The sequence below is a fragment of the Mycteria americana genome, chromosome 9 (genome assembly GCF_035582795.1).
Source record: "Mycteria americana isolate JAX WOST 10 ecotype Jacksonville Zoo and Gardens chromosome 9, USCA_MyAme_1.0, whole genome shotgun sequence".
Classification (NCBI taxonomy): domain Eukaryota; kingdom Metazoa; phylum Chordata; class Aves; order Ciconiiformes; family Ciconiidae; genus Mycteria; species Mycteria americana.
In genome coordinates, this window is record NC_134373.1 from 9,789,208 (window position 1) to 9,814,723 (window position 25,516).

Here is a 25,516-nt window from a genome sequence, read left to right on the forward strand (position 1 = left end):
GCTTTTGTTTGGGCTATTCAGGAGAATAAATACAATTTATTGGCATGTTGCAAAACTGTGATCACTCCTCCGCACAGAGCAAAGCCCCACACTTGCTGAGGGAGGAATCCTGCTCAGTTTGCCTCTATTTTTACTCACCTGTCTCCCCTGAGTGCTGCATTGTAAAACTGTGATGGTAATGGGTCCACACAGTCTATGACTTTGCTTTCTGTATCTGCCCGGTTCTATTGTTAAAATCTTTTGTGGCTGCTCAGAGGATCAGTTTTTAGCCGACTATATGTTAGAAATTCCTACTCCGTAATTAGGAGTTCAATGTGTTTCCTTTCCCATGCCTAAAGCTGGAAAGACATCCCTTACTACTCCCGATTTTAAGTGTAGGAGAAAATGGTAAAACAATATAAAATGCCACTGCAGCAAAACCTGCTATATTCTTTTACCTAAGTTACCAAAGATACACTTTGTTTCCCATCTGTCATGAAACTGTGCAATGGCCCCACAAAACCGAAACCTCTGCATGTTCTTGGTTTTGCAACAAAAGGGTCCAATCCTGCTGTACAAATTTAAGCTTTTTGTCTATTACTCAAATGCCAAAGCTCTATCAGTCAATAACTGGTCTCTGAGAGGCGGAGAGGAGACCACTCAATGCTGCAGAACATACTTTGTGCCTATCAGTAGCCTCAGGAGCTGAGAGAGACCCCCCCCCAGGGCACACATTGCCCTGAAGACACTGTTATGGAGCTGTCACCTCTCCTCGTCTGATGACTGCAAACTCTTCCAGAAGCACAATGCCCTTGAAGTGACTTCTCCATGGACCCAGCTCAGACTCTGTCTCCTGACACAAGCCAGATGGGCTCTGGTTGCCTTGTGATGTCCGTCTCCCATCAAACTCTTCTCTTCAGACCCCATGGCTCCCCTCGCCTCTACATGTTGATGCATTTTGGCATGACAGGACACAATGCGAGCGCAGAGCTTGCCCTGCTGTTTCTTTCCATAAAGAGCAGAATAGCTTCTCTACACCACAGAGGTCCCGAGATTCATCACTGCTCACACAGCCCATTTTGAAGCACAGCCAGAAAAGTCTATTAAGAACATCTCTCTTATAAATGAATACCTGCAGTTACTATTTTTATATGCCGGCACCCATTATTATTATTGTCTTACAGAAGTGCCACAGAAGTGAGCTGTAGAGGTGGCATTTGTGTAAATAAAGGGTTTGGTATTTTATCTCAGCACTCACTCCTAGAGCTAACATTCAAAGTGGGAGAAGCTGAATGGAAAAGAAAGGGCAATTTCGGGAAATGGAAAATTTACTAAGAATAAAAATGGATGAAAAAGCCGTACAGAGAAATCACGAAGCCATTAAACTCAATGGCCATTCTGCCACTAGCTTCAGCAAGGCCAGAATTCTAGCTACTGCCTCTTTAAATCTTATTCACTCTTATAACAGTATTTTAAACCAAACAGCTGACATCCTTCTGCCCAGCCAAGGCCCTTTAAATCACCGAAATGCAGGATGGAAAAAAATCCGCAGTGCCAGATGTGTCTAAAAACAGTCACAGTTCTTGTTGAGGCAATCTGCAGAGGAAAATGTTTAGCATCTATTATGCCTGACAAAACACTAATAGTTTATCAGTTTTGATATTATAGACTAATAACAAGCCCTTCCATGGCTACTTCATTTGCAGAGCACAGAGACAGGCTAGACTTATGCTACTTGATTTCAGAACAGTGTTTTCTATTTAATCCTTTCCCATCCTAGCTAGATGGAAGTACACTTCCATTATCAAATGAAATTGTAAATTAAATACCCTGGGGAGGGGGTGCTTTTGATGTACACCTGACATAGCTTTAAACCATAGACAAAAGAAAAGAGGGAGATTAAAACCATAGGGAGGGTTTTAATTTTTTTTTCCTCCTGAAAAATATTTTGCCATTATGTAATGCTGTCTAAAACAGCTAAGGCTGGTGATAGCAGCAGTAGGCAAAGAAGTGCATTTCGATTCAGTGCTGATAACATTCTGAAACGCACTGCCACTGGTTCTGTAATAGCATATTTTGTTTACAGCTGTTGTATTTATGGGAAGAGAGTTTCACAGTAACTTGATGCTCATGGGTACACGGTAAAATGACAGCCTGAGTGTGTAAGAAGTCACCTTGCTAAGCAGGTAAATGTGTTTCAAATCTGAGTTTTTAAGAGCGCTTCCACTTGCTCGGTGGTACAGATGTGTGCTTCAAACTGATGAGGTTGGGTTTCTCCCAAATGCAGAGAAATGCTTCTATGGAAGGAAGCAGTGGAGATGGTATAGCTGATATTCAAAATTCTGCATCTCCCACAGCATTTCCTACTGCCTATAAACTGTTTCCATTTTTCTTAAGTAACAATTTGCTGTCACTAGTGGTTTCAGTGTCTCATATGCTAAATGTTAAGGAATACAAAAAGAATAGGTACATCGCACTGCTTGAACAATCAGTGCAAGATACGGGTTTTAGCAGATGTATTCAATGAAAAGAAGTGGAACCATCAGCAAAGTGAAAATGATGCAGCAAGATATTTGTCTGTCTTTGCTTTCTTTACTCAAATCTATTAAACTAGGCAAAAATTGCTACTTGTCTCCATGTAGTCTAATTCTGAAGGTCTATTAAAAATAAATACACCAGCTCCTTCTTTTCTTCCCCAACTGTCTTTCTTTTCATTCTACCAGATGCATTTATGCCTCCTGAGTCTAGGTGAAAGCCTTTGTTATCTTAAGGCTCAGGTTACCATTTCACGTGTCTAAATGATCAAATTATCTTGTGTTTGTATTGTAATTTGACATGATGATACTCCTTCTAGAAAAGATGATGTTTCAGTCAGTTCTAAGTAGCAACTTTCCTTACTATACAACTTATTTATTACAACTGTCATATGCTTTCATCTCACAATATTTTGATATCTAACAGTTCATAAAGAATGCCAAAACATCCCATGAAACAAAATTCTGAAGAAATTCAGTTCTATGAATATTTCAAAATATTTTTTTTTACATTTCAGACTAGATCAAACACAAATATTTAAATGTTGGTGTTTCCTGAAAACAGATATTCTAGCATCTCATTATAACTTTAACTCTCAAATCCTTGGGCACGCTCTGTAATTCCTAACAGCAGATTTACAGAAACTAGGCCTAAAATAGAGCTTCTAGGCATAAAAATACACTGTGGTACTCCTTAACATCCATTAACTAATTCAAACTAGTGTCGTGGATGGCAAACAGCTGCTGTGCACCATCTCGAACAGCATCCTTCAAGGATGACTCTTGAGCTAATCAAAGCGCCTGGAGCCCAGAGGAAGGGTGGAACCGAGAGTGAGTGAAATTCCTCCCCAAATCCAGACAACAGGATTAATTTTCCCAGCCTATTCCTCGGGGAAGATTGAGAGAGTCTTGTCTCAAATACTTTTTTTACTTTCCTTTCTTTTAGGAGAGGCAGGCAGGTTGAGAAGGGAAAGAAGATGCTATCAAGAGGGAAATGCCTTCACCAAGATGTCAAAAGGCCAAAGACAGTTGGTATCTACCGTCTTCCTGGCACGTGGATGAAGTGCTAGGAGTTACAGACCGACACCTAAAAGAGCACCACAGCTGACACAGGGTGAAACCCAGCCATCGTAGCAGAGTACCAGAAGAGTCACGCGTGCCACCACCCTGCGTCACAGTACGTCTCAGACTGTACCTACACGCTTTTGTTGGTCCTACAGAAGAACCAGGCTGCACGGTTTTTCTAGACCCCAAAGGGAGAAGAATCTAAGCTTCCCTGTGACTTCTGATATGAAGTGGGTTTGAGGCTGTCTGCAGTAAATTTAAGTACAGATGTGTGAAAGCTACTTTCTGGCCAGACTCTTCCTGCATTGTTAGATGGAGTTAATATAGAGCCCTGTTACTTAATGCTGGTATGTCTCAAAGGAGGGGCCTGCAAGTGGGGGGTATCTCATGTAAGAAGTGGCAGAGATACAGTATTAACTAGGTGCCACAATGTGATTTAGTCAGATACAAAATGACCTTTTTTTGATAACTGTAAATCCTTTCACAATGGTGGAGCCTGCATGCTCTGCAGGGCCAAATATTATGGTGCATATTCCCTATGTTCAAGGCAGCTGAACAGTGGTTGTAGATCATGTTGCTGGATCTTCATTTCCATAAACCTCTGAAAACAAAGATTGGGAAAAAAAATTCTGGGAGTGGCTTTAACTAGAGCATAACAACTAGCATGACTGCAAACCATGAAAGTGTTTTCCCAAGGGTCCCTTCCTGTGTTCATTTCTTCTGGGTATCCCTTGCCATTAGAAGTCCTATTTAGAAAGAAGGTATCTGATTAAAAACAACTTGAGAAATCAGGCACAATTCAAGCTGTGTTGAGTTTTCGGGATCACATTTTTATGTGTAAGCAGGAAAGTGTTTTTTATCTGCAAGCTCTGCCTCCCTTTGAGCTTATTCATTCTTCTGATCAAAACACAGACACTCAGCAGAGGACAAAAAGATCAGCGGGTACTAAAAGGCTCAGATTTGCTCAAGAAGATGGATTTCCATGCTCCAAATAAGACAAAACATATGCAAACGATACACGATGTGTTTATGGACTGGGACACTGCCGTGGTTTAGCTTCAGTCGGCAACTAAGCACCACCCAGCCGCTCGCTCACCCTCGCCCATGGTGGGATGGGGGAGAGAATCCGAAGAGCAAATGTAAGAAAACTTGTGGGCTGAGATAAGAACAGTTTAATAATTGAAATATAACAACAACAACAACAATAATAATAATAATGAAAAGGAAAACAACGAGAGAGAGAGAGAGAGGAACAAAACCCAGGGAAAACCCCCAAAAAAGTGATCCAACCGCTCACCACCCACCGACCGATGCCCAGCCCGTCCCCGAGCAGCGATCGCTGCCCCCTGGCCAACTCCCCCAGTTTCTATACAGTGCATGACGCCATATGGTATGGAATAGCCCTTTGGGCAGTTGGGCTGTGCCCCCTCCAGCTTCTTGTGCACCCGGCAGAGCCTGGGAAGCTGAAAAGTCCTTGACTGGTGTAAGCACTGCTTAGCAACAACTAAACCATCAGTGTGTTATCAACAGTATTCTCATCCTAAATCCAAACCACAGCACTGTACCAGCTACTAGGAAGACAATTAACTCTATCCCAGATGAAACCAGGACAGACACAAACTGAAGAATCTGTAGGAAAGCCTACATGAACTCAGGTCTGCTCATCTCTACTGCACATGCAATTTCTGTTTTTATCCATAACCTTTAACAGAGCAAAATGTTACAGAGGACTGCTTACAGGACACTATAAGGGAAAAAACAACCAGTAAGGTACACAGTTTTGGGGAAGCAGAAGTGGGAGCCAGTGTTTGGAGCAAGCTTTATGAATTTTGCACAGTTCTGATGTAAACCCCAGATGGAAAAATATACTTGCATTACAAACTCCACCCTCACCCCAAATCTTGACACCTGAATTCATTTCTAGGACAAATATTTCAGGGATGGTGCCAACAGTAAAATAGCCTGGTCCAACTGTATTTTTTAGGCTGCCCATGCCAGTATCGGTGTTACAAGTTGGTACTTGCTTTGCCTGTTTATCTCCTACAGATCAAGTTCTTTGCCTGGACATACTGAATTTTCAGGCTACCGAGCTTCTACGCAAATCACATAGCTTTCTTTATAATGTTCACTCACAACATTACTGAATTTGTTTATTATGGGAAGAAAGCACAAACGAATTCTGCAACTTTTGATTCATATTCATTAGTGACTAAATTAAGGTCTAAGCTTTAAAGGCACAAATGGAAATGCTCTTTTTCCTTGAGCTACATCAGTCTAGGCAAAGAGATGTCTAGCAGTTCACCTGAGACCTAATTTAAGTTTTAATGCTAACAATTACAGGTTCCATGAGCATGACACTAGCAAATCGTAAGTAATGAAAAGGCACAATTTCTCTCATTATAAAACCACAAAAAAACAGAAATCCAAAAAACCAAGGCACATTTTACCAAGCTTAGCATATGCGATTCAAAGTTAAAGGAGAAGTCCCATAAAAAGTGAGGTATTCTCTTGAGGCTGGCAGATTAAATGAGCAATATTTCTCTCTCCCTATGGCTTGTTTTTAAAATCTCCATAAGCCTGTTTTCATTTTGCATGCTCCTCAGGAAAAGACTGTTAGGAATAAGTGCTGCTAAATCACACGGTGCGGCGCTCCGGAGTGCTGCAGCTTCCTTCCTGGCATGGGATTTGTTTGTGAGGCTCCTACGTGACCTCTACTTCAGTGTGTCCGTCTCCTCTTCCAAAAGAAATTACATAGATTTTAGTAAGATGGAGCCTAGCAGGACTGAGAATGTTCTATAGAAGAAAAACATTTAGGGTAGCTTACAGGGCAGCGCCCACCGCTAGACAATTGCATTAATGCCCCAGTTTTTTGTATTTTAGAAATAAAGCATCTGGTCCTCCTGATGACACTGAAAAATGCGGGAGTGGGATTTTCCACACTCCACCTTTTGAAAACCAGGAGTTAAATTACAAAAAGAAGCAGCTGCAATTTTTCATTTAAAAAAGCACCCAGGACAAGTGAAGGCTTGGGGGCCAAGTGAGTTGTTGGGACTGACGCTGCTGGCTACTCAGACTTTAGTTCAGAAGTTGCTGACAGTAAGATTTATCAACCTACCAGTTGGCCTCTATCTCTACTTTTTAAATTTTCTTCTGGATATCAACAACAGTGGAGGAGCTGCCAGGCAGCAGAAGGGCTGGAGACCACCATGCTGTCAGAATATGGTGATCTCTCTCTCACCTTTGAAAATTCCCAGAATAGGAATAGTTTTCTTATCTGCGTTTTATAGTACTCCATAAATTAAACTAAGCTACACACAGTTATTATTCCCGAGTAAACGCTATACTACTTTCCATGATGGTAAATTTGAGCTTGAGTTTGGAAACCTCCAGGTTCCATGCAATGAGCCGAGACATTTCCTCTGTTCTGCTTCTGGAAAACTTTTCTATCAGGAGTGCCTGGATTAGGTAGGCAAAACAAGACCAAAATGCCTTCTCCACCTGCCTTTATTAGGAAATTATTTTATAAGTGGAGATCGGCTCGCTCTGTTCTTACATCATCTTGAGTTTATGTGCCCCAGACTTCAGCTATTTGTAGATATATATGTTTCTGAACGCTCAGACATCTTAAAGGACATTCAGGCACGTGGGGCACAATACGGTCACATCTCCCAGAGGGAGATACCCTCATTGCTTTCCTTAAGTCACGGGCCAAAAACCCCTAAATTGTACAGCCTGAAATTCAACCTATACTGGTTTTTCTTCTTTTTTTTGAAAAGCTCATCTGCCACCTTTTGTGGACTTTCACTGTGCATAAAACTTACATGTATTTTCATAAAACCTTGCATTTGTAAATGCAACTAACAATTGCAGCAACATTTAAAAGCTTAGCATTTTTAAAGAAATGTATCAGTTGTATTATTCTTGTACTCCCAAATGTCAGGAGCGCGTATGCCTATGTGTGTGAGCGCAGGCGGAGGCCGCAGCTAGATAGCATTCATGCTGCCACACAGCTGTCAAAATTTTAAAATGTGGGTTTTTTTGATTTTTAAGTGATTTGATGGAAAAGCAGGAACGCTTCCTAAATAATCTATTTGTTTAGTGTGACAACCTCTGACTTGGAGCCTGCGGAATGGAAAGCCAAGCAAATCTGCATATGCAAGGATGCAATTTCCCCCGCGTTTTTACAAAGCTGCAGATGAGAAATGGTTTCTCTCTAGCTGTGCTGGGTGCATGGTGCTCAGCTCTATGTCTCACTTGCTAATTCCATTAAGAAGAAAGGAAAGCCTGGTTCACAAAGGCAGAGCAAAACTGCATGATAGTTTATATGCTATAGCTAAGCTCTGGGGTTTTATTATTCTTCACCAGTTTAGGAAATGGCTGACATGGTAGTAGACACAAAATTTAATTTAAAGGGACAATGTCAAGTGGTTTACACTCAAAACTTAACCTACTTCGAAAATGTTATAATCTGGAGAAGGAATCTAGACTGAAGTTCTCATATTTTATTCCTGGGGGGGTGGGGGGGAATAGTCACTCTCTATAGAAATCCAGTGCTGCTGTTCTGATTCCTGGCCCCTCTCCAGGCCTATTACAGACAATGAAGATGACTGTGACTGAATTCAGCGGGCTCTGTATTGAGCCTGTGAAGAAAGGGATGAAGGGATGCATCGCACCCCAGTGCTTCTCACATGTGCTGGGTCAGTGCACCGCCACCAGTTCTCCACATTTTCTTTGATAGGCACGGCTTGTTCTCCCGTTCAAAGGGATTAGAAGTTAACAACGCAGAGTGGCAGGTTTTGATAAAGTTTTAGGATAGTTTTCTTTTCTCAGACATAAATATTACGTTGTATTTATTTTGGAGTCCAAGATCCTTGGACTTTTGGAGAGACTCTTTGAAGAGCCCAAAACTCTTCTTTATCCTTGGAGTGGGGAATCTGCGATGGCTCCCATGGCCTTCATCCCACAGCCCTGGCCCAGCCAAGGGAAGATGATGTGTTGACACAGATGGATTTTGCCCTTTTTGGTGGAGCGTTCAGTTTGCTTGGGCAACACAGCCATCTGCCGGATTACTCACCCGAGCACCTCTGGTAGTGCCAGGAAGGCCCCAGTGCCAGAAAGCAGTCTGAAAAAGATCCAAGACTGTTGTGTAGATTTGAAATCCCATGGGAAACCAGGGGGGAGAGCAGGGAACAGAGCAGACGCGCAGCATTTTGTGCTCGTTAGCGTTTCCCGGGCACAGCAACAGCATCAGCAAGGGGGGCCATGGCACTGCCTGCAAGAGAGTCCCTGGACTAGCCAAGACTGCAAGAAGGCACCATCTGAGGCTGCTGCCAAGGGAGGGTCCCCGTTGTCGAGGAACCCAAAACACAGCTCAAACTGACCATTTGTGGATGTGCATTTTTCACCAAAGGAGACTATCAGGGCTGAAAATACCTTCTTCCCTTTCCATCAGCTTCGCTGTACTGCTGGTGTTCGGCTGCTGAGACTTGATCTAATCAATGCTCATATAGGGAGGTCTGTCTGGCCTGGAAGATGATATTATTGAATAGGTCTACCAAATTTGTCAGTGTCTTCGCTGACAATTTTCATGAATATATAACATTGAAATATGGCTCATCCATACTGACTTATTCTTTATAGTGCTCAAAATGGCTTGAAAAAAATCTCTGTAATTTGATAATGAGAAAGGATAAAATCAGTTAGGGGGACAATTGCTAATATCCAGATCTTAAGAAGGGAATATAAATATTGAAGAATAAAAATAAATAGGCAAATGAATAAACAAGATGAAAACTCCTTGATTGCCTAGACTCTGAATGCAAAAATGCCACCGAAACAGCCAACATCTTTACGCATATAATAGGGAAATTCAAGAAAACATAAATCACACAGGACTTTCAGCTCAGACACTACATTCCAAAACATACATTACACTTAAAATGTTTAAAAATGCTCTTTCATGGAAATTGCAAGATAAAGTGTATTTCTATTGGATTTGAGGGAAAAATCCCACCCATTCATTTATTGACTAAAACCAATCTTATTTCACAAACTTGATCAATGTCAACAATCTGCCATTTGTTGAAAAGAGTGAAAATCCCCCCAAGTCTGGCAAGTACTTTGGGGTTTCAGAAAAACGAGAGGCCAGAATTGCACAGAGACACACATGAGTACAGACGCTGTGCTGATATGTATTGCCCATGCAGCCATGGCAACAATGGACTGGTGAACCTGGAGATGTAGGCACCGTCAGAGGAGAGCCACCTATGGCTCACTCTCCCCATGCTTGCTTTGCTGGAAAAGGGGACACTATTTTTCGGGTATCTTTGACATTAGTCAGGCATTTCCAATACTAGAGTGAATGTTGCCTGTGTAAGGTAAGAACCCTTAAAAAAACAAGGCAATGTAAACTTACTGCAAAGATTTATGCTCCAAAGGAACAAGTACTCTCGGATTTGCAAACTGAAAGATTTGTGCGTTACATGCAAGGATCAATGGGATTGAAAGAACAGGAGGGAGCAAAGACACTGATTGAATGGATGGTTTGAGTAGTTCAATATGAAAAAAAACAGCTGGGTGTTGGGACTTGTGGTTGTTCACAAAGCTGCTGCCTTCCTGGGACCCCAAATTGAGCGTGCGGGGGTGTTTATGGAAAAACCCGCACCACTCAGCTACCACAATCTCTGCAAAGAGCATTTGGCACTACTGCATTAGCATAATTGACAACATCAATTATGTCCACTGCTATTTTCTCCCCTAGGAAAGTCAGTCCATACAAGTCAGTGTTTTTAAAAGCGTGTAGTACTCATGGTCTCAGTGATTTTTAGTGCCATTAAATGGCAGAGAACAAAGATTCTCTGGAAAGACGCAGGGTCGAGGAAATTGCTTCAGAGGCACAACGGCTGAGGAACTGCTGCTTTTTCACACAAAGCTCCCCACGGTCAGGGCAGCATTTCCCTTCTGAGGAGACAGGAAGGTGGGAAAAGAGTGGCACATACCACATCCCTATAATAGCCATCATCAAATGTTTCTGCACTTGAAAGAACATGAGGACGGCATGGAGCTTCCTGCCTGGTAAACGCTAAAGCCTGAATGTTCACCGAGCCTCAGTTTTATACTGCTGTCTTCCTTTTCACCAACTATTTCCAAAAGGCTGGAGTTGTTACAGCTTTTTGATACAGTGGTCCCTTTCCCCTAGGTTCTCCTGGCAGGGTTATACCACAAACATTTGGGGACACTGGAGACATGTGGATTGCCCTGCATGAACTTGCAACTTTCATCCTATATGCCGTCACCATACGTTAAAATGAAAAATTTAAGCAAGAATAATAGTTAGGTGCACAAAAAGAAGACATCAGCTGGTGCAAGTGACTGTGGTTCAGGTTAAATCAATGGCTTGTACCTGATGAGACCCACCCAGCAGACACAGTCGCTGCCCTCAAGAAGCCCCCTGGGGCCTGAGCCATACCAGAAGCCTTGGGGAGCTGCTTGGTCAGGTGCAATCATGGTGCCTTTCTGTGCCAGAGGTACCTGCTGGACCTCACTGCTGATTCAGGATGTCTTCATCCCCACCACGGCTCTAGGGGACTGAGCTGCCCTGTCTCCTCTCCACAGGCCCCCATCACCTCTCGCTGGACCATCTGTTCCCCCACTCCTTCTGACCTCTCGGCACTCGGAGACCATCTCCACTACAGACCCGCTCCCCTGTGCCGTAGCTCTGCCCTCCTCCCTGCCCAGTAATCCAGTTTCCTCCTGTGTTCCTTGCTCGACTCCCAACCCCTAACAACGTTTTGCTGCAATCAATTTTCTTCTACCCACCATCTCTCCTCTCAAGCGTGGGCTGAAATATCATCTCTCTCCTAAGCAAGAGCTGTTCTCTTCCTCCTGCCCACGTGAGCTGAAGGTGCCTTCTGTGCGCCTCTTCCTCTGTGACCCATGACTTGGCTTTCTCTTGTCATCGCTGTGATCTCCTCCTTCCTAATCCTCAACCCGCCTTTCCTCCCTTCTTGTTATAACTCAGTTGCTTGATGCTTAAATGTGCTGTCTCCTCTCTCGGTGATGTGGGTCACTGCCATCCTAAAGCTAAACCACCAGACAGCAGCAGAGTAGGACAGGTTGCACAACATTTAAAAAGGGGCTGCAGGCCTTCATCTTGACTTGGGGATGCCAGTGCTCTCCTCAGTCCTCCAGCAAGGAAGATAAAGCATTTAACGCAACAATACTACTTGCCCTTATATCTAACTTAAAATAAATAATTTTAGCCTACTTAGCCATATCTCCTGCCCACCACAGGATACAACCTCAGCCCTTCTGGCCTTTTAAGAAAACTGACTGCTGCGTCCCAGAAAAAAGCTGAGAGTAATCAAGGGTTTGGGGGAAAGAGACTGAAGACTTTTCTCTCTTTGCATGACTCTCTCTTCACCCATGGAAGGGCTCCTTGGCAGTAGGAAATATCTGGACCATGGTTTATCTTTGATCTTTTGGAAATTACTCCCAGCATTTACTTTCCATAGAAATGTCTACCCTTGCTGCTTTGTGCTGCAGCCACCCTCAACACCTCGCACTCCTCTGCCTCACCAAGACATCATTTATTCATAGCTCTTGTGTTTTAATCATCACACACCATTTTTAAATAGGAACAGGACAATCATTTCTAATGGCTGAGTACCCTGTTAACGCTGGGACATCATGCACAAAGCACCCTCACAAGAGATGGCCAGCCAAATTAACTAATGTCAGAGGACTCTCCCGGTAAGAAACGTTAAGATCTGTGAAAGCATCAGCTGGGTTTCACCTAAGCCATGCAGCAATGAATGCATCGCCTGACCCATTTTCACAATACCTTCCCAAAGGCTTGAATTCTCAGTGCGAGCTGTGAATATTTGCATGCACGTGTGCGTGCATACACACATTCAATTTCTAAATCAATCCTCCCAGGCAAAGGGTGTAAAAAATGTCTCCCAAACCTCGCTAGCATTTACAGGTTTTTAATTTCAAATGCCATATAAGGCTATTCAGCCATTATATTTTATTGTAGCTTCTAAATAAATTAAAACCATTTATCACTTAAAAAAAAATTTAAGAACCTTATTAACTTCATAGTTAAACACCGACAGGTAATATTATCTATTATGGCAATGTTTCATGGTATCACAGCTGTGCTACGCTCTGGCTTTTCACTTTCTTAAACCTGTATATCGTGACAAAAATATGCATAATCTAGTGCACTGATTCAATAATTTTCAATAATGTCTGCTAATTCTGGCAAATAGTTTACAATACTTATTTCCACTGTCAGAACAGGTGTTTTATGGCCAGAATGTCTGTACATTGACAAAAATGGAAGAAACCCATTTACTAAGAAGAAAGAGAGTTTCTAGGAAAAGAAAGAGTAATGCAAAGACAGTGTTTTCTCAAAGTAAACCAACAAAACCGTACTAGAAGATGAGGACACCTCACCTTAGCAAACAGAGGAGGAAAGAGACTTACACAGTTCCTGCGAATTGTGATTCTCACGGAATAGGAACCATACCTGCATAATCTGTTCTTGCGTAATGCCCATCTTCCGATTTTGTAGTTGTTGTAGTATTATCTGTGTGAAAAGAAATACGTTAAGTTGCTTGGGGAGCCTATACTTGATACAGACTATGCCCCAGCCGCCAGTGCCCAGGCAAACGTAGCTTCGCTTGCATGCACAGCATCGCTGCTGGCTGCAAGGCTCCCCTGGGCCTGCCAGGTGAAAACAGCAGGATCTTGCTTTTTGGAATGAAATGTGAAACATCTTCCATTAAGAAAACACATTTTTTTCTAACAATATGTGATAACAGATTGCAGCTGGGATAAATATATCAGTATGAAGCAGGAGTTGTCATTTCTGCTCTATTTGAAGTAACTGGGGAGTTTTAATATGTACCCTGAAATGAACTGCCATGTAGCGTGGTTAACTTTAAAGAGATAGAAATAAACTAGAATGTGTTTAATACACCTGTATAGTACAGCCCTGTAAGTAGGTGTAGTGAGGATTTATAGGTCAGAAGCTAAGGGGAAAAAAGCTATTAAGAGTCTGAGCCTCAGTAGACATTTTATTCACGAGAGCTATTTAAAGGCCAATTTTCTTCATTTTTATTTTAGAACAAAACAGAGTTTTTCAAGTCAACTCAAGGGTTACAGGTGATGCAGTAGCCCATGAGCTGGACATAGAGAAGCATGGCATTCATGAAGAAACACAGAGAGTCTTGAGCTGCTATTGGCAAAATTTCCTTCCAGGCACCTTTGGCATCTCGTGTGCCCAGCACAGGTCACATGAGAAACAAGCACCAGCACCATGTTTGGGAGTACATCTTTGGCCTCCTGAGATTGCTTTGTGCTGCTCCAGTTAAGGGAGCAACAGAGGATCCATCCTGGGTGGCAAAATGTATCTGAGGGGCTCTCCTGCTGCCCTGCTCCGACTCCTACCTGGAGGGCAGAGCTCTGGGCAAGCTGCTCTGCGCAAAATCCAGGTGCCTGATTTTGACACCGGCGCAGGGCTGGACAGTCCCTGGCCGCTGCGAGAAGGGTGTGGGAAGGGTTACGCATACCACTCCTTGAGCCTCGCTTGGCATCTGTACCATGGAGGGCTCTGCCCCCTCCTGCAGCCTGCACTCTAGAATATAAATTGCAAGAGTCTAATGGAAACGTAAGAAGTGCCAAATAAGAAGTCAGCCCCAGTTCTTTTTTCTTCCGGAACAAAAATTGAAAACATTCTTTGAAATGAGTTTTGTTATGAGAGTTACCTTGACATCGACCCAAAGACATGACTTCAATTTTCTCCTGTTTCTGGCATGATGCCTCTTTGATTTGACATGCATTATCATAAGATTTCCCATCGGAAGCACAAAGAGGATTGAAGTTGGTTTGAGAACAGTCAATGTTGCACACACACCTGAAATGATAAAGAAAGGGAAAAAAGAAGAGGCTAATATGAGAAAGTTTTTTCGTGACATCATAAATACATCTCAGAAATAAAAGTGTGTTTTCCTGACTGCACAATGCAAATCAACAGAATGAAAGTGGAAAGTTCTGTCAAGAGGTCATTTGTATTTCTGGATGGAAATGAAATGCAGGGAGAGGGAAGAGACATTGAAAAGAAAAGCAAGCAAAAGGAAAGATTAAAAAAAAAAAGTGTTACACATGGAAAACTATGCCACAGCATTACCACTTGTAATTTCTCGTAAATCAATGAACACCCAAGCAGATATGCAGATAATTCAAGCTGCTGTGCCCTCTTGCAATTAAAGAAGCCACAAAATTCACCTCTGTTGAGGTGCTGCCCATCATATGTAACACTGCATACATGTAGTTTTATATTGATTTATGATTTAATTCTGATAATAATCACAGCACCTATAGGCACTCTGATCATAATAAAAGATGGGATGCTGAAGCCTCATCTCACCCTACTGGGATAAAACCACTTGCCAAGACTGGGACTGACACTAGTGATGCGACTGTGCTCTGTGCCTAGGGGTGGTGGGGTCTCCCTGGCTCCCGGACGTGGCGGGCCTACTCCGTATTAAAACCAGGGGAATGCTGTTTTGAGGAGAGAATTTGTGCACAAGCACTTTCTGAAGCGTTTGAATAACTCAGCAACCAAAAAGCCTTACCCAGGTGCCACCCAGGAAGGTCAGTGCCCACTCCTGACCTGGCAATGTGCTCTGTGCGGGGAGAAGGGTCCCATGGCCGAGAGCAGAGCGTGGGCAAATGCAGGCAGGGCAGTGCCGGCCCTGTCCTCTGGGACCTTAGGGCCATCTCCAGAGCCACAACGACCCAGCTCGTAAGCTCCCGGGCTGCCCTGAGACATGAACCAAAGCACAGTGGCGGATTCACTTAAAAAGTCTGATCCGGATCTGAACTAACACACTAACGTGGACACAGCAAGCCTTGCCATTGCTCAGAAGATGGAGAAGCCTAATTACTTTCCCCAACAGCAGGCTGCAGCCTTTTTTCTTTACGTTTCTCCTATTTCATTATCATTAGCGATGTTAGACACCCTTGGGCATCAGCAAGGGAAAGGCATGCTAATCTTCCGTCCTCCTGACCGTGCCATGCAACAGACAGCTCAGCCTCAGCAACGCTTACATTAACACCGATGCGGTCCTGCTTGGGGACAAAGCCAGAGGTCTAACCTGGCAGCTGCTTCAGCTCTTCTGAGCACGTAATTGTGCACATGCTGCTATCTAAACTCTTCCTGGCTCCTTTTGACATTTAAGGCAAAGTAATGCGACCGATGCTCTATCTCCAGCCCACTGGTTGCGCTGAACCTCACAGCACCAACTCCACAGTTCTCCCTTTGGGAAGTTAAGTGATGGAAATGTCAGCCTCTAGCCTTGCTGCTTGATATAAGAAAGTGTTTAAAAGTCAGTTCACCTCCCATTCACAGCAGACATCTGGACACCTTCAACCACTGGAAGTGTGGAGGGATACGTGCAAGAGAAAAACTTCGGTGGAAAGAGGAAGCATAGGAAATTAGACAGCGTGGGTCTGATTTCTCCATCACCCTCCTTGGCCTCTGGCCTCTGCAAACATGCCCAGGGTGATGAAAATCAGTGGAAACGGTACTCATCTTCTTTTAGACTTTCTTTACGTTGGGTAGATCTGTTTTCCCCAAATGTTCACAAAATACAGAAAACTTCAGCTCAAAAAGATGCCAAAGGTGAAAAGCTCTGGTTATAAATTAAATTACATGATTTCATAACTAGTGGAAGAAAAGAGTCTGGCTCCCTGTGTAACAATTTCCCCACACTGATGAACATACAGAATATAAGAAAAAAATCCAGTCAATTTCCTAAGAACCTCCTTATCAGCAGAATAAGAATGTTCTGCTCCACCGAAATATTAACCGTTGTCATTTCTTCCCGCAGCCGTTTCCAGCTTCCCACCTTAGTCAAACTCACTTCATTAGGAAACATTTACTGCTCAAGTAATAGTAATTCTTTCCACGTAGCTCCACCATTTGCATTTCAGATGGGACACAATCAGCCATATGCTCCTTTTTTGTAATAAAACAGCTCAGAAACAGCTTCTCTTCTCTACATTTTGCTACAAAAAATGAGTGTAGGTTAATATATATTATGTCTCAAGTCAAGAGAAAATTAAGTCAATGAGAAAATTAAAACAAAAAGGCGCTCTTTAGGGGAAATCTAAGCAACTTTGGATGCAATTTCAAAAATGGCTAGGGGATGTAGGAACCTATGCTCAGAGTTAGGCACTTAAGAGACATTTTTAAAGGTGTTTAGATGCTTAAAGATGCATGCAAACACTTTGTGTGGGATTTCTGAAATCTCAGAGACCTATCTCGCACTGATTTCAAAGACAATTTTAGAGCCCATTAGGCATTTATTTGCATCTTTTGATACCTACCAAAACCCAAAGTTCCAAAATGACTTTTCTGACCTCCTCCAGTAAAAGTGAGAAGAGAACTAAGATTCTTCTCAACTCCATTCTAAAATCTTAACTGCGAGACCAGCCTTTCTTTCCAAGCAAGATCTCTGTAGCCGCACGCTGCGTTAAGAGCAAATACTATACGAGCACCGTGAACCACGCGCTACGTGTGCTGACGTCAGATTGCTTGTGTGCGAGGGGAGCAGAAAGGGACAACCTCGGGATGACACTATATGCTCAAGTCTTATAGGATCTCCTGTGTGAAGCCTGATTTTCAGGGTTAACTAGATGGGTGGTAAAAACCCACAACAATAAACTTGTCACCCCAATCTCCTTGCTGCAAGGATCTGTGCATCATCCACCCCTTGCACAGTTTTCAGCGGACAGCTTCTAGCTTGCATCTGCAGTTTCTTACTGCTTTTGCACTTATATACTCAAATCCTACTTTAAGGCTGCACAATTAAGTCAACATCAAATATATGTCAGGAAATGCTAAAGGTAGGATTGCATCAGGAAGATTAATGTACCTGGGTTGCTGACTCTGTTTAATTTATAGTGCTCTCTTACCAGGGAAAATGACAGTGTATTCAAACACATTTTTTCAAACCAGAGGAACAAGCAGTCTGCCATTTCAACCATGCCCTCAAAGTCCAGAAGAGTAAATTACAGTGAAAAAGGTGGGGCATTTACTCCAAACGTGCATGGCCAGGCACATGTGGCCACAGGGAATATATCATCCTTAAGCAGGATCCACTGGCGATGTAATAAATACAAAATGAATGGTACTTAATGTATTTGATTAAATGAAATCCTATAGCCATAGGTAAAGGTGCCTTTACTTCTTGAAGCATTATAAAATGCAGAAGTGGGACTGTCTCCTACTAAACAAGCAGAACCAAACTCTGACACCCCCACTTGGACTCACGGGCATACGTGTCGTGGTTTAACCCCAACTGGCAACTAAGCCCCACACAGCCGCTCGCTCACTCCCCACCAGTGGGATGGGGAGAGAATCAGAAGAGTAAATGGGAGAAAACTCACGGGTTGAGATAAAGATGGTTTAATAGGGAAAGCAAAAGCTGCACATGCAAGCAAAGCAAAGCAAGGAATTCCTTCACTCCTTCCCATGGGCAGGCAGGTGTTCAGCCATCTCCAGGAAAGCAGGGCTCCATCATGTGTAACAGTGACTTTGGAAGGCAAACGCCATCACTCCGAATGTCCCCCCTTCCTTCTTCTTCCCCAGCTTTATACACTGAGCATGACGCCATATGGTATGGAATAGCCCTTTGGGCAGTTGGGGTCAGCTGTCCCACCCGTGTCCCCTCCCAGCTTCTTCTGCACCTGGCAGAGCATGGGAAGCTGAAAAGTCCTTGACTAGTGCAGCAACAACTAAAACATCCCTGTGTTATCAACACTGTTTTCAGCACAAATCCCAAACATAGCCCCATGCCAGCCACTATAAAGAAAATGAACTCTATTCCAGCCAAAACCAGCACAGTACATTAGGTGAGAGTCCTAATGGTGTTCAAGAGTTCAGAACCTGTGGGACACGGGAATCCCCTACCCCAAAGAGAGACGCGCCCCAACACTTGTCATGCCCAGAAATCCCGTCCTGCTCCTAGCTAGCACCCAGTGCCGGCGCTTCCTCTCTCACACTCAGCCTGCAACCTGGCCATGCCCAGGCTCTGCCCCGTTACCTTCTCGTTCTTTCACAAGTGACAAAATCAGAGCAGCCTCATCTCTTTTGGTTGTTGGCCGTACCGGTCCTGGGGTCCCCCCAGGCCCCCTGCCTGTGTGGGGCTGGAAACACACATCCCGCTGCTACGGGGCTGACCAGCAGGCCGGCTGCCTGCCTGCAGCTTCCCATTCCCTGAGGCACTTCAGTACGCCTCTAATTTTAAGTAATTTGATCATTTGACCATTTTATCATCCTGGCTATGACTTCTGATTATAGTTATATCAATAAATCTATTTGGTTTCTGTGTTCCTAAGTGTAGCGCTGAAGAAAGCTTGGCAATATAAAGGCTGACTGAGCTTTCCTCGGGCTCAAGAAGCTGTGAGAAGGTCAGTGAGGTCTCTTAGGGGGTCACAGGATGAAACTGTACCCAAGAGCATACACAAAATACATGCGTAAGGCTTAACTATGACTTCTGCAGCCAGAAAAGCAGCTTTAAAAGCATCTGTGAAGAAGAGTGCTTCCAAGATGTCAGCTGATACCCTGCAGCTCCCCTGAGAAAGGCAGAAATGCTGAAGGCTGTCCCACAGGCCCATCACATCTTTCAAATAGTGGGCTTATATACTAACTGATTAAAATTTGGGCTGTCACTGTAAACAATCATTAAACAAGGCTCACTTTCTTATGTCTATTCTTCCAGGTCATTATGATAGTCTCTGATGAATTCCACTTCTTTTATATGCTTTATTTTATTCCATTTCATTTCATATGATGAAATTCTTGGAGGAGCTGAACATCTCGTGATCTACTTAGTTATTCTGGTGATCATGAAAGCAAAAAAATCAAAACAAACTAAAAAGACAACAGGCAAACCTGGGCACCTCCTTGAGGGATTTTGGGCTAACTCCCCCAGGTGCACCCTTGCAGCACAGCTTGGTGACATTGCTGGACCCTCTGATGAGAACATCGCGTCAAGGCAGAACTGGAAGGTCTCTGCAGACAGAGGTGAGGTTAGCTAACATGCTGGAGAAGCCCATGAGGCTGCTTATGGGAGGGCTGGCAGAGCTGAACTAAGCCCGTGGCAGGTAAGATGCTAAAGGGCATGTCCTTGTGCCTCACTACTGACTTGGAGGGTGCAAGTCGCTGCGCTTCTGCCTCTGAGCTTCTGTCAAGGCAGTAACTTCAATAAATGTACTAAACAGCACAGGGGAACCCATGTGCATTTTGGGAGTGGTTGTCACTACTTCACCTGTGTGACATGCTTCTCCTCTTCCCAGGGAAACGAGAGAAGAGTGCAGAAGTAGACCAGTAGTTATTTCCTGTACAGATCTTCACCACGAAACAAAGCTGCCCAGACCTCAGAGAGGCCTGCGTCCCAGCAGTGATGGCAATGTGCTGCACCAGGCTGCTTGGCCAAGCTGGAGCAGCCAACTTGGCTTTCTGTTGAATCAGTCTCTGTAAAAATTAATGGGGTCAATAAACCAGGCACGGGTGAGTACACCGGTGAGCACACAGGCTCCTAACTCCCCACTCTTCTGCAAATAACATATGGTATTATTTTCTGGGCACAGAGAGTGCCTTTGCATGCAGAGAGCATGCCACTGAAGGCAGGATTCGCAGCCATGAAGGACTGTCCCTGGAGGGAGGAACGGCGTTTTAAGGAGGCATCTCAATAAAATGAGAGAATGGTTCTTCGCTTATAAAGTGTAGGGGAATGCTGTAATTGTATTTCCTTAGTTCATGAATGAAGTAGACTCATTAGTGACACAGCAATGATAAAAAGAACCCAACTCCATGCTTTATCTCTGCTCCTAAGACAACTATTTAGTCTTTGTTTTCAGCAATGCATTACTGAAAAATAATTAAAAAAAAATTACTATGCAATATCTGCGTGTAGCACGAGGAAGGTTTCATATGTAGCTCTGATGGGAAGGAAGGAGGATAAATGAGACAGTGCTTCTAAAACAGCAGTTTTACTGGGAACAGATGCAGGCACATTTTTGTCAGAGCGAGATGGCAATGGCAGTTCTTCCCTATTCAACATCTTTTAATTAGCCCTCTGCAGTTTGGAAACCTGAGAGCATTGTTGGTATTACCTCTGTTTATTAAAGATTCATATTCAGACTTTGCTGGCCATGGGTCATTTGCTTTTTGGAACCAGAGCAACAGAAAATTGTGTCTGAGATATCTGCAAAAAAGTACTTAATGAAATGACTAACGTCTTCAGCCAAGTGTCTAGTTGATTACAGGGTCCAAACAGCAGAACAGCAATAAATCTGCCACAAAGAGAATTGTCAGTCAAGAAAAAAGGCATAAAACCAAACAGACAGGGAAGCGAGAGCTAAAAATGTGAAAATGCAAATCTAGTGTTATTTTTACTAGTCAGAGCTCTGATATTTGAGCGCATATGCTAATTTGGTCAAGTGTGAGATCCCACCATGTCTCAGTGAGCACTATTTTACAGGGAAAGCGATGTTCCATTCTGCAATCATTTTAAACATGTCGTATATTTTCTCCAGGCAAAAATAAAAAAGCAAGGAAAAAACCAACAACATTTTGCAGCATAAAAAAGCCCAAAGCCTTCCCTTTGCCATAAAACAGTGTATAAATAAAAACACTGTTGTTGTACATTTATGGTATTTCCACCAGAGACATTTCTTATCTTCCTCTGTTCTGACTAGAAAACAATGATCAGAAACTCAAAATTTCTGGTTGGATGTCAGCACAGTCCTCTCCAAGCCCCCTGCCCCTCCAAGCAGGACATTAAATGCCCATTTAAAGCTAACCTGGCAGTATACGCCTGCATAAAGAGCCTGGCAATCAGTCCCAAATGCCTTCTCTATCATTTGGATGCCTGCAAGGTTTTTCTTTCTGGTACACGCCGCACCTTTGTTGACATTACCAGCAGGCAAGTTGAAATGAAGCCAGGCTTAACATTATGCCTCAACATTTGAACATGCATTGTACCGTGGTTCAGCAGCGTGTCAGGAGGCTGGTGGGAGCACTCATTTACCCAGGCAGCTTTGGGTATGCTTAATATGTCTCAACACAACGCCACGCAGAGATACTTGAACTAGCTCTAAGCAGGGACTGGCAAGGTTAACCAGGCCGGGCAGACCTGTGCTCACACGCATCCACCATCCGGGAGTTCAGCTAGCCTGTTCAGGCCATCCGTGCGCTGCTGCATCGTGCCTTGTTAAAACACACTGCCTGCGATACCCCTTCACTGGGGAGCAGCGGCAGGTCACCTCTGCTACCCACCTAGGCACCACATCAGTCATCCTCAAAGCTGCCCGCACACACAGGCAGCTAAACTGGATTGCTGTGGGGGCTTGCATGCACCTCCATTTTGACATCAGTCTCAAAAGGACCACATAAATACCAGCTCCTTTCTCTGACCCTCAAACCATTTACAAGTACACCATTAAGCTTTATAGTAATCTCATACAGCCTTATAGCAGCAATGACTTGGTACTATTATACCCATTTTACAGAGAGGTAGATTGTAGTGTGAAGTCCTGGCACCCTCAACAGAGAGTCACCAGGGACTTTTGGTAGCTTGGCCAACCTCAGGTACGCTACAGCGGTCTCTGCAGCGTGTGGAGCACAGCCAAAGAGGATGGCACCAAAAGGTGCCTCCAGCCAGGAGACAAAATCGCCTGGCATCATTGCCTGGTTTCGCATACAGCTGAACATCAAGTACACAGACATATATATATATATATATAAAAAAAATAGTATATATAAAATATATTCATAATGCACACAGGCACACCATTTTTTACACTTTCTATGAATCAAACCCTACAACCTGCCTGTGCTTGTCTGGAGATTGAAATCTTACCACCACACTCTTAAGAACATCATTAAGAGGCTTAAAGAATAGAGATGCTGCGTGTCTCCTTCAAAACAAACTTTGCTGTATTTTTGAGGCTGATGCAAAACTTTAGCTGCAGTGCAGAACAATAAACAATACATATTTTATAATGGCAGCACAAAAATAGCATGCGATATTTCTTTCCTGGGTCTGCTAGTGCTTCTCTTCTGCTTTAAGATCACAAGAGAAGAAAAAGCACGGCTTTTTTTGAGTGCCTTCCATTCAATGTTCTTTCTTTCTTTATTTATTTATCTAATTTATTTTTCCTTTTTGTCCTTTGCAGCCCAGCTTCTGCACTAAGGGCTTTAGCATGTCTACTTTTCACAGTGGCTTCCCTGGGATATTTTACTTATTTTGACTGTTCAAATGTTTATCTTCACCAGGAGTAAAAGGAGAAAAGCTTGATTCCCTCAGGGTGACACAATGTTTCTGCATGGCATTTCAATAGCATCCTGTTATTCAAACAATTAGAAATCACAGAGACCATGCACGGAATTATCAGCATACTGCACAGAGATTTTTATTATTATGTAGTGCATAATGAAAATGATTTGAAGGACCCCAAAGCATCATAACAGAAGGAAGCGCTGAATAATCAGGTGATTTTTTTCTTTTTTTTTTTTTTTTGGACTGCAAGAGACCAAAAAATTGTTTACTGGACATATGTCAAGCTAAAATGCACTAAAGTGGTGAATATATTTATTGCTGTCCTTCCTTGCATACCAAATGCAACATAATCTGGGAGCCTAGCCGGAGCACAGAGCCAGGAGCTAGGGCAATCGCCATACAGCTGCCACGCTGCTGCTGCTGCTTAATAGCAGGGAGTGACTGGCAATGCCTAAAATTACGTATGGATTTTTCAGAGCACATTTGTTATGACAGCTCACGGAGGTTGTTTCAAAATGGTTTCGTGGACTGCTCCCGCAGGCACCTCGCCTTACAGCTGTGAGGAGAGCCGCCCGGGTGCTGGCTCCTTCCCAGAGCCAGACCAGCTTGGTGAGGAGCTGGTCCCACGCTCCACCAGTTTTCAAGGCTTCGTCCTGGAGACTGCAGCTCATGAAAACTGCTTTAACCTGCTGTGCAAGACACTGCAACTTGATTCCTAATTCTCCTTTCGTTTTTTCCCCGTAACTTTCTTTACTGAGTTTTCAACAAAAAAACATCACAAACTTCACCTTTGCTTCCCTCTTACAATTCAAAGCACCAATTATAATATGACCTTCATCTGGCTTCCCGATGCCTCTAGTGCCCTCAACAGTACATTGAATTGTATGCTAACACCTTTAGGGCAAAATAAATGTCTCATTTTATTTTTTTTTAAATATCATTCCTATTTAAAAGGAACTAAGTTGTGTAAAGCAGTCTTTGCTAGACTGGATGCTTTAAACCCAAACAGAGAAACTAGAGAATTACAAGGCTGACAACTGGGTTTGAAGAGCGATGGAAAAATCCTCATGCTAGCTGTGTGACTAGAGAAGAAAATTCTAATTCTGTTCACATGCCATTTCAAGTGTCTGCAGGTATCTAACGTGTGAAGTTTATTTAAAGCCCATAGAATAAAATAAATGCCTTTTTATGGTTTGCCTACACTTGGTGTCCTTCACGTCTCTATAGTCTGTGTTAAAACAAAGCTTTGCTGACTGTTTCTCTCCTTCTGTAAACATTTGAGGCTGTCCTTCACCAACGTTTTATCGCTGTGTGCCTCAGACTGCTGATTTTGTTCGCTCCTATCTTGAAGCCAGCAGAAAAATGAGAATTGTTCCTACAAATCCCAGCGTTTCACCCCAGCCTGCAACAGCCAGTGGGAATATTGCAATGTCTGGTGGGAATCACGGGACAATCATCTAGCTGCAGGTCCTGGCATGGACCGTGCCATGCAGCAAGGCTCCGTCTGCTCACAAAGAACTGCGGTACCAGCTGGGATGGGACCAACGGCAAATTTCTGGTAACAGCTTTGTTAACTACACCAGAAGTTACTTCTGAAAGCAGACTGATTTACCAGCGAGACTAAACGGATGACAGCCCTCCTGCTAGCAGAGACCAGTGCATTGCGAGCCCCGTCCCATGCAGCACGTGAGCCATCCACTGCTGGTGGGGAAGGTAAGGCTTAGAAGTGACCTTCCTAAAACTAGTGAGAAGAAAATGATGATAAAATAATTCCTCCTTGTAAAGACTCCCTCCACATGTGCAAAATCAGACTAACTCTCACCATAAACTGCTCTGCGTCCTCAAACACGTGTGCCTCCCGCTTCCGAGGAGACCTGCCTGAGGCAGCACCACCTGAATTGGCTGCGTACTCCAGGCTACCCTGCTTGGTAGGCTGACTTAAATTACGAAACAAAATCCAGTCTAGCGATTTAATGAAATTTTAGGAGCATACTCCAGGCTTTCCTTCAGGCTTTGTTTGCACCTCCTGAACAGACAGAAATAAGGCAATATAACCTCATGTCATCCCGCACAGTGATGAAATGAGATCTCGGCCCATAGGTATGAGACTGGGACTGATGCAACCCCAAGCAAATCGCTGCATGTGCAAGAAGAAAAGAGCAGCAGTAACCCTCTTTTTCCTCAGAGCGTTCAGGTCTGTAGGTGAAAGCTGCTGTACAAAACTAGGTACTACTACGGGCTGCGGATGCTGCCTCTTGTCTTGCTGTCTCACGATGACCACAGTGGCTAGCTGCCTTTGGGAGCAAGCCCCAGGGGAAAGTACCGCTGCCAGGGAAAGGAAGATGAATGAATGAATGAAATGTGCTGTCTCAAGGACACATCCTTGCCAGCAAACTAACGAGATGAGAGTAACCCTCTTCAGGTCTGGGAGAGGGATCAGCGGAATCCACCTGCAGCTCCCGAAAGGACGGGCGTCCCTGGGGCACCTGTGCTCCTCTGCATGGGAGAGCTTCATTGCAAAACGGGCAGGCGGAGAGACAGCAATTACGTCTGTGCATCTGGGCAGATCTCACGCAGGCT

General features: G+C 43.6%; 1 protein-coding gene across 1 annotated transcript in view; it reads right to left on the bottom strand.

Moving 5' to 3' along the window:
- The window catches only part of TMEFF2 (transmembrane protein with EGF like and two follistatin like domains 2), a 135,050-nt gene that overhangs the window by 19,893 nt on the left and 89,641 nt on the right, over positions 1 to 25,516 (bottom strand). The window contains exons 6-7 of the mRNA XM_075511350.1: positions 14,351 to 14,499; positions 13,111 to 13,170 (exon numbers count right to left, since the gene is read on the bottom strand). Coding sequence (XP_075367465.1) covers positions 13,111 to 13,170; positions 14,351 to 14,499 — 209 coding nt within the window. The remainder of the gene's footprint in view (positions 1 to 13,110; positions 13,171 to 14,350; positions 14,500 to 25,516) is intronic.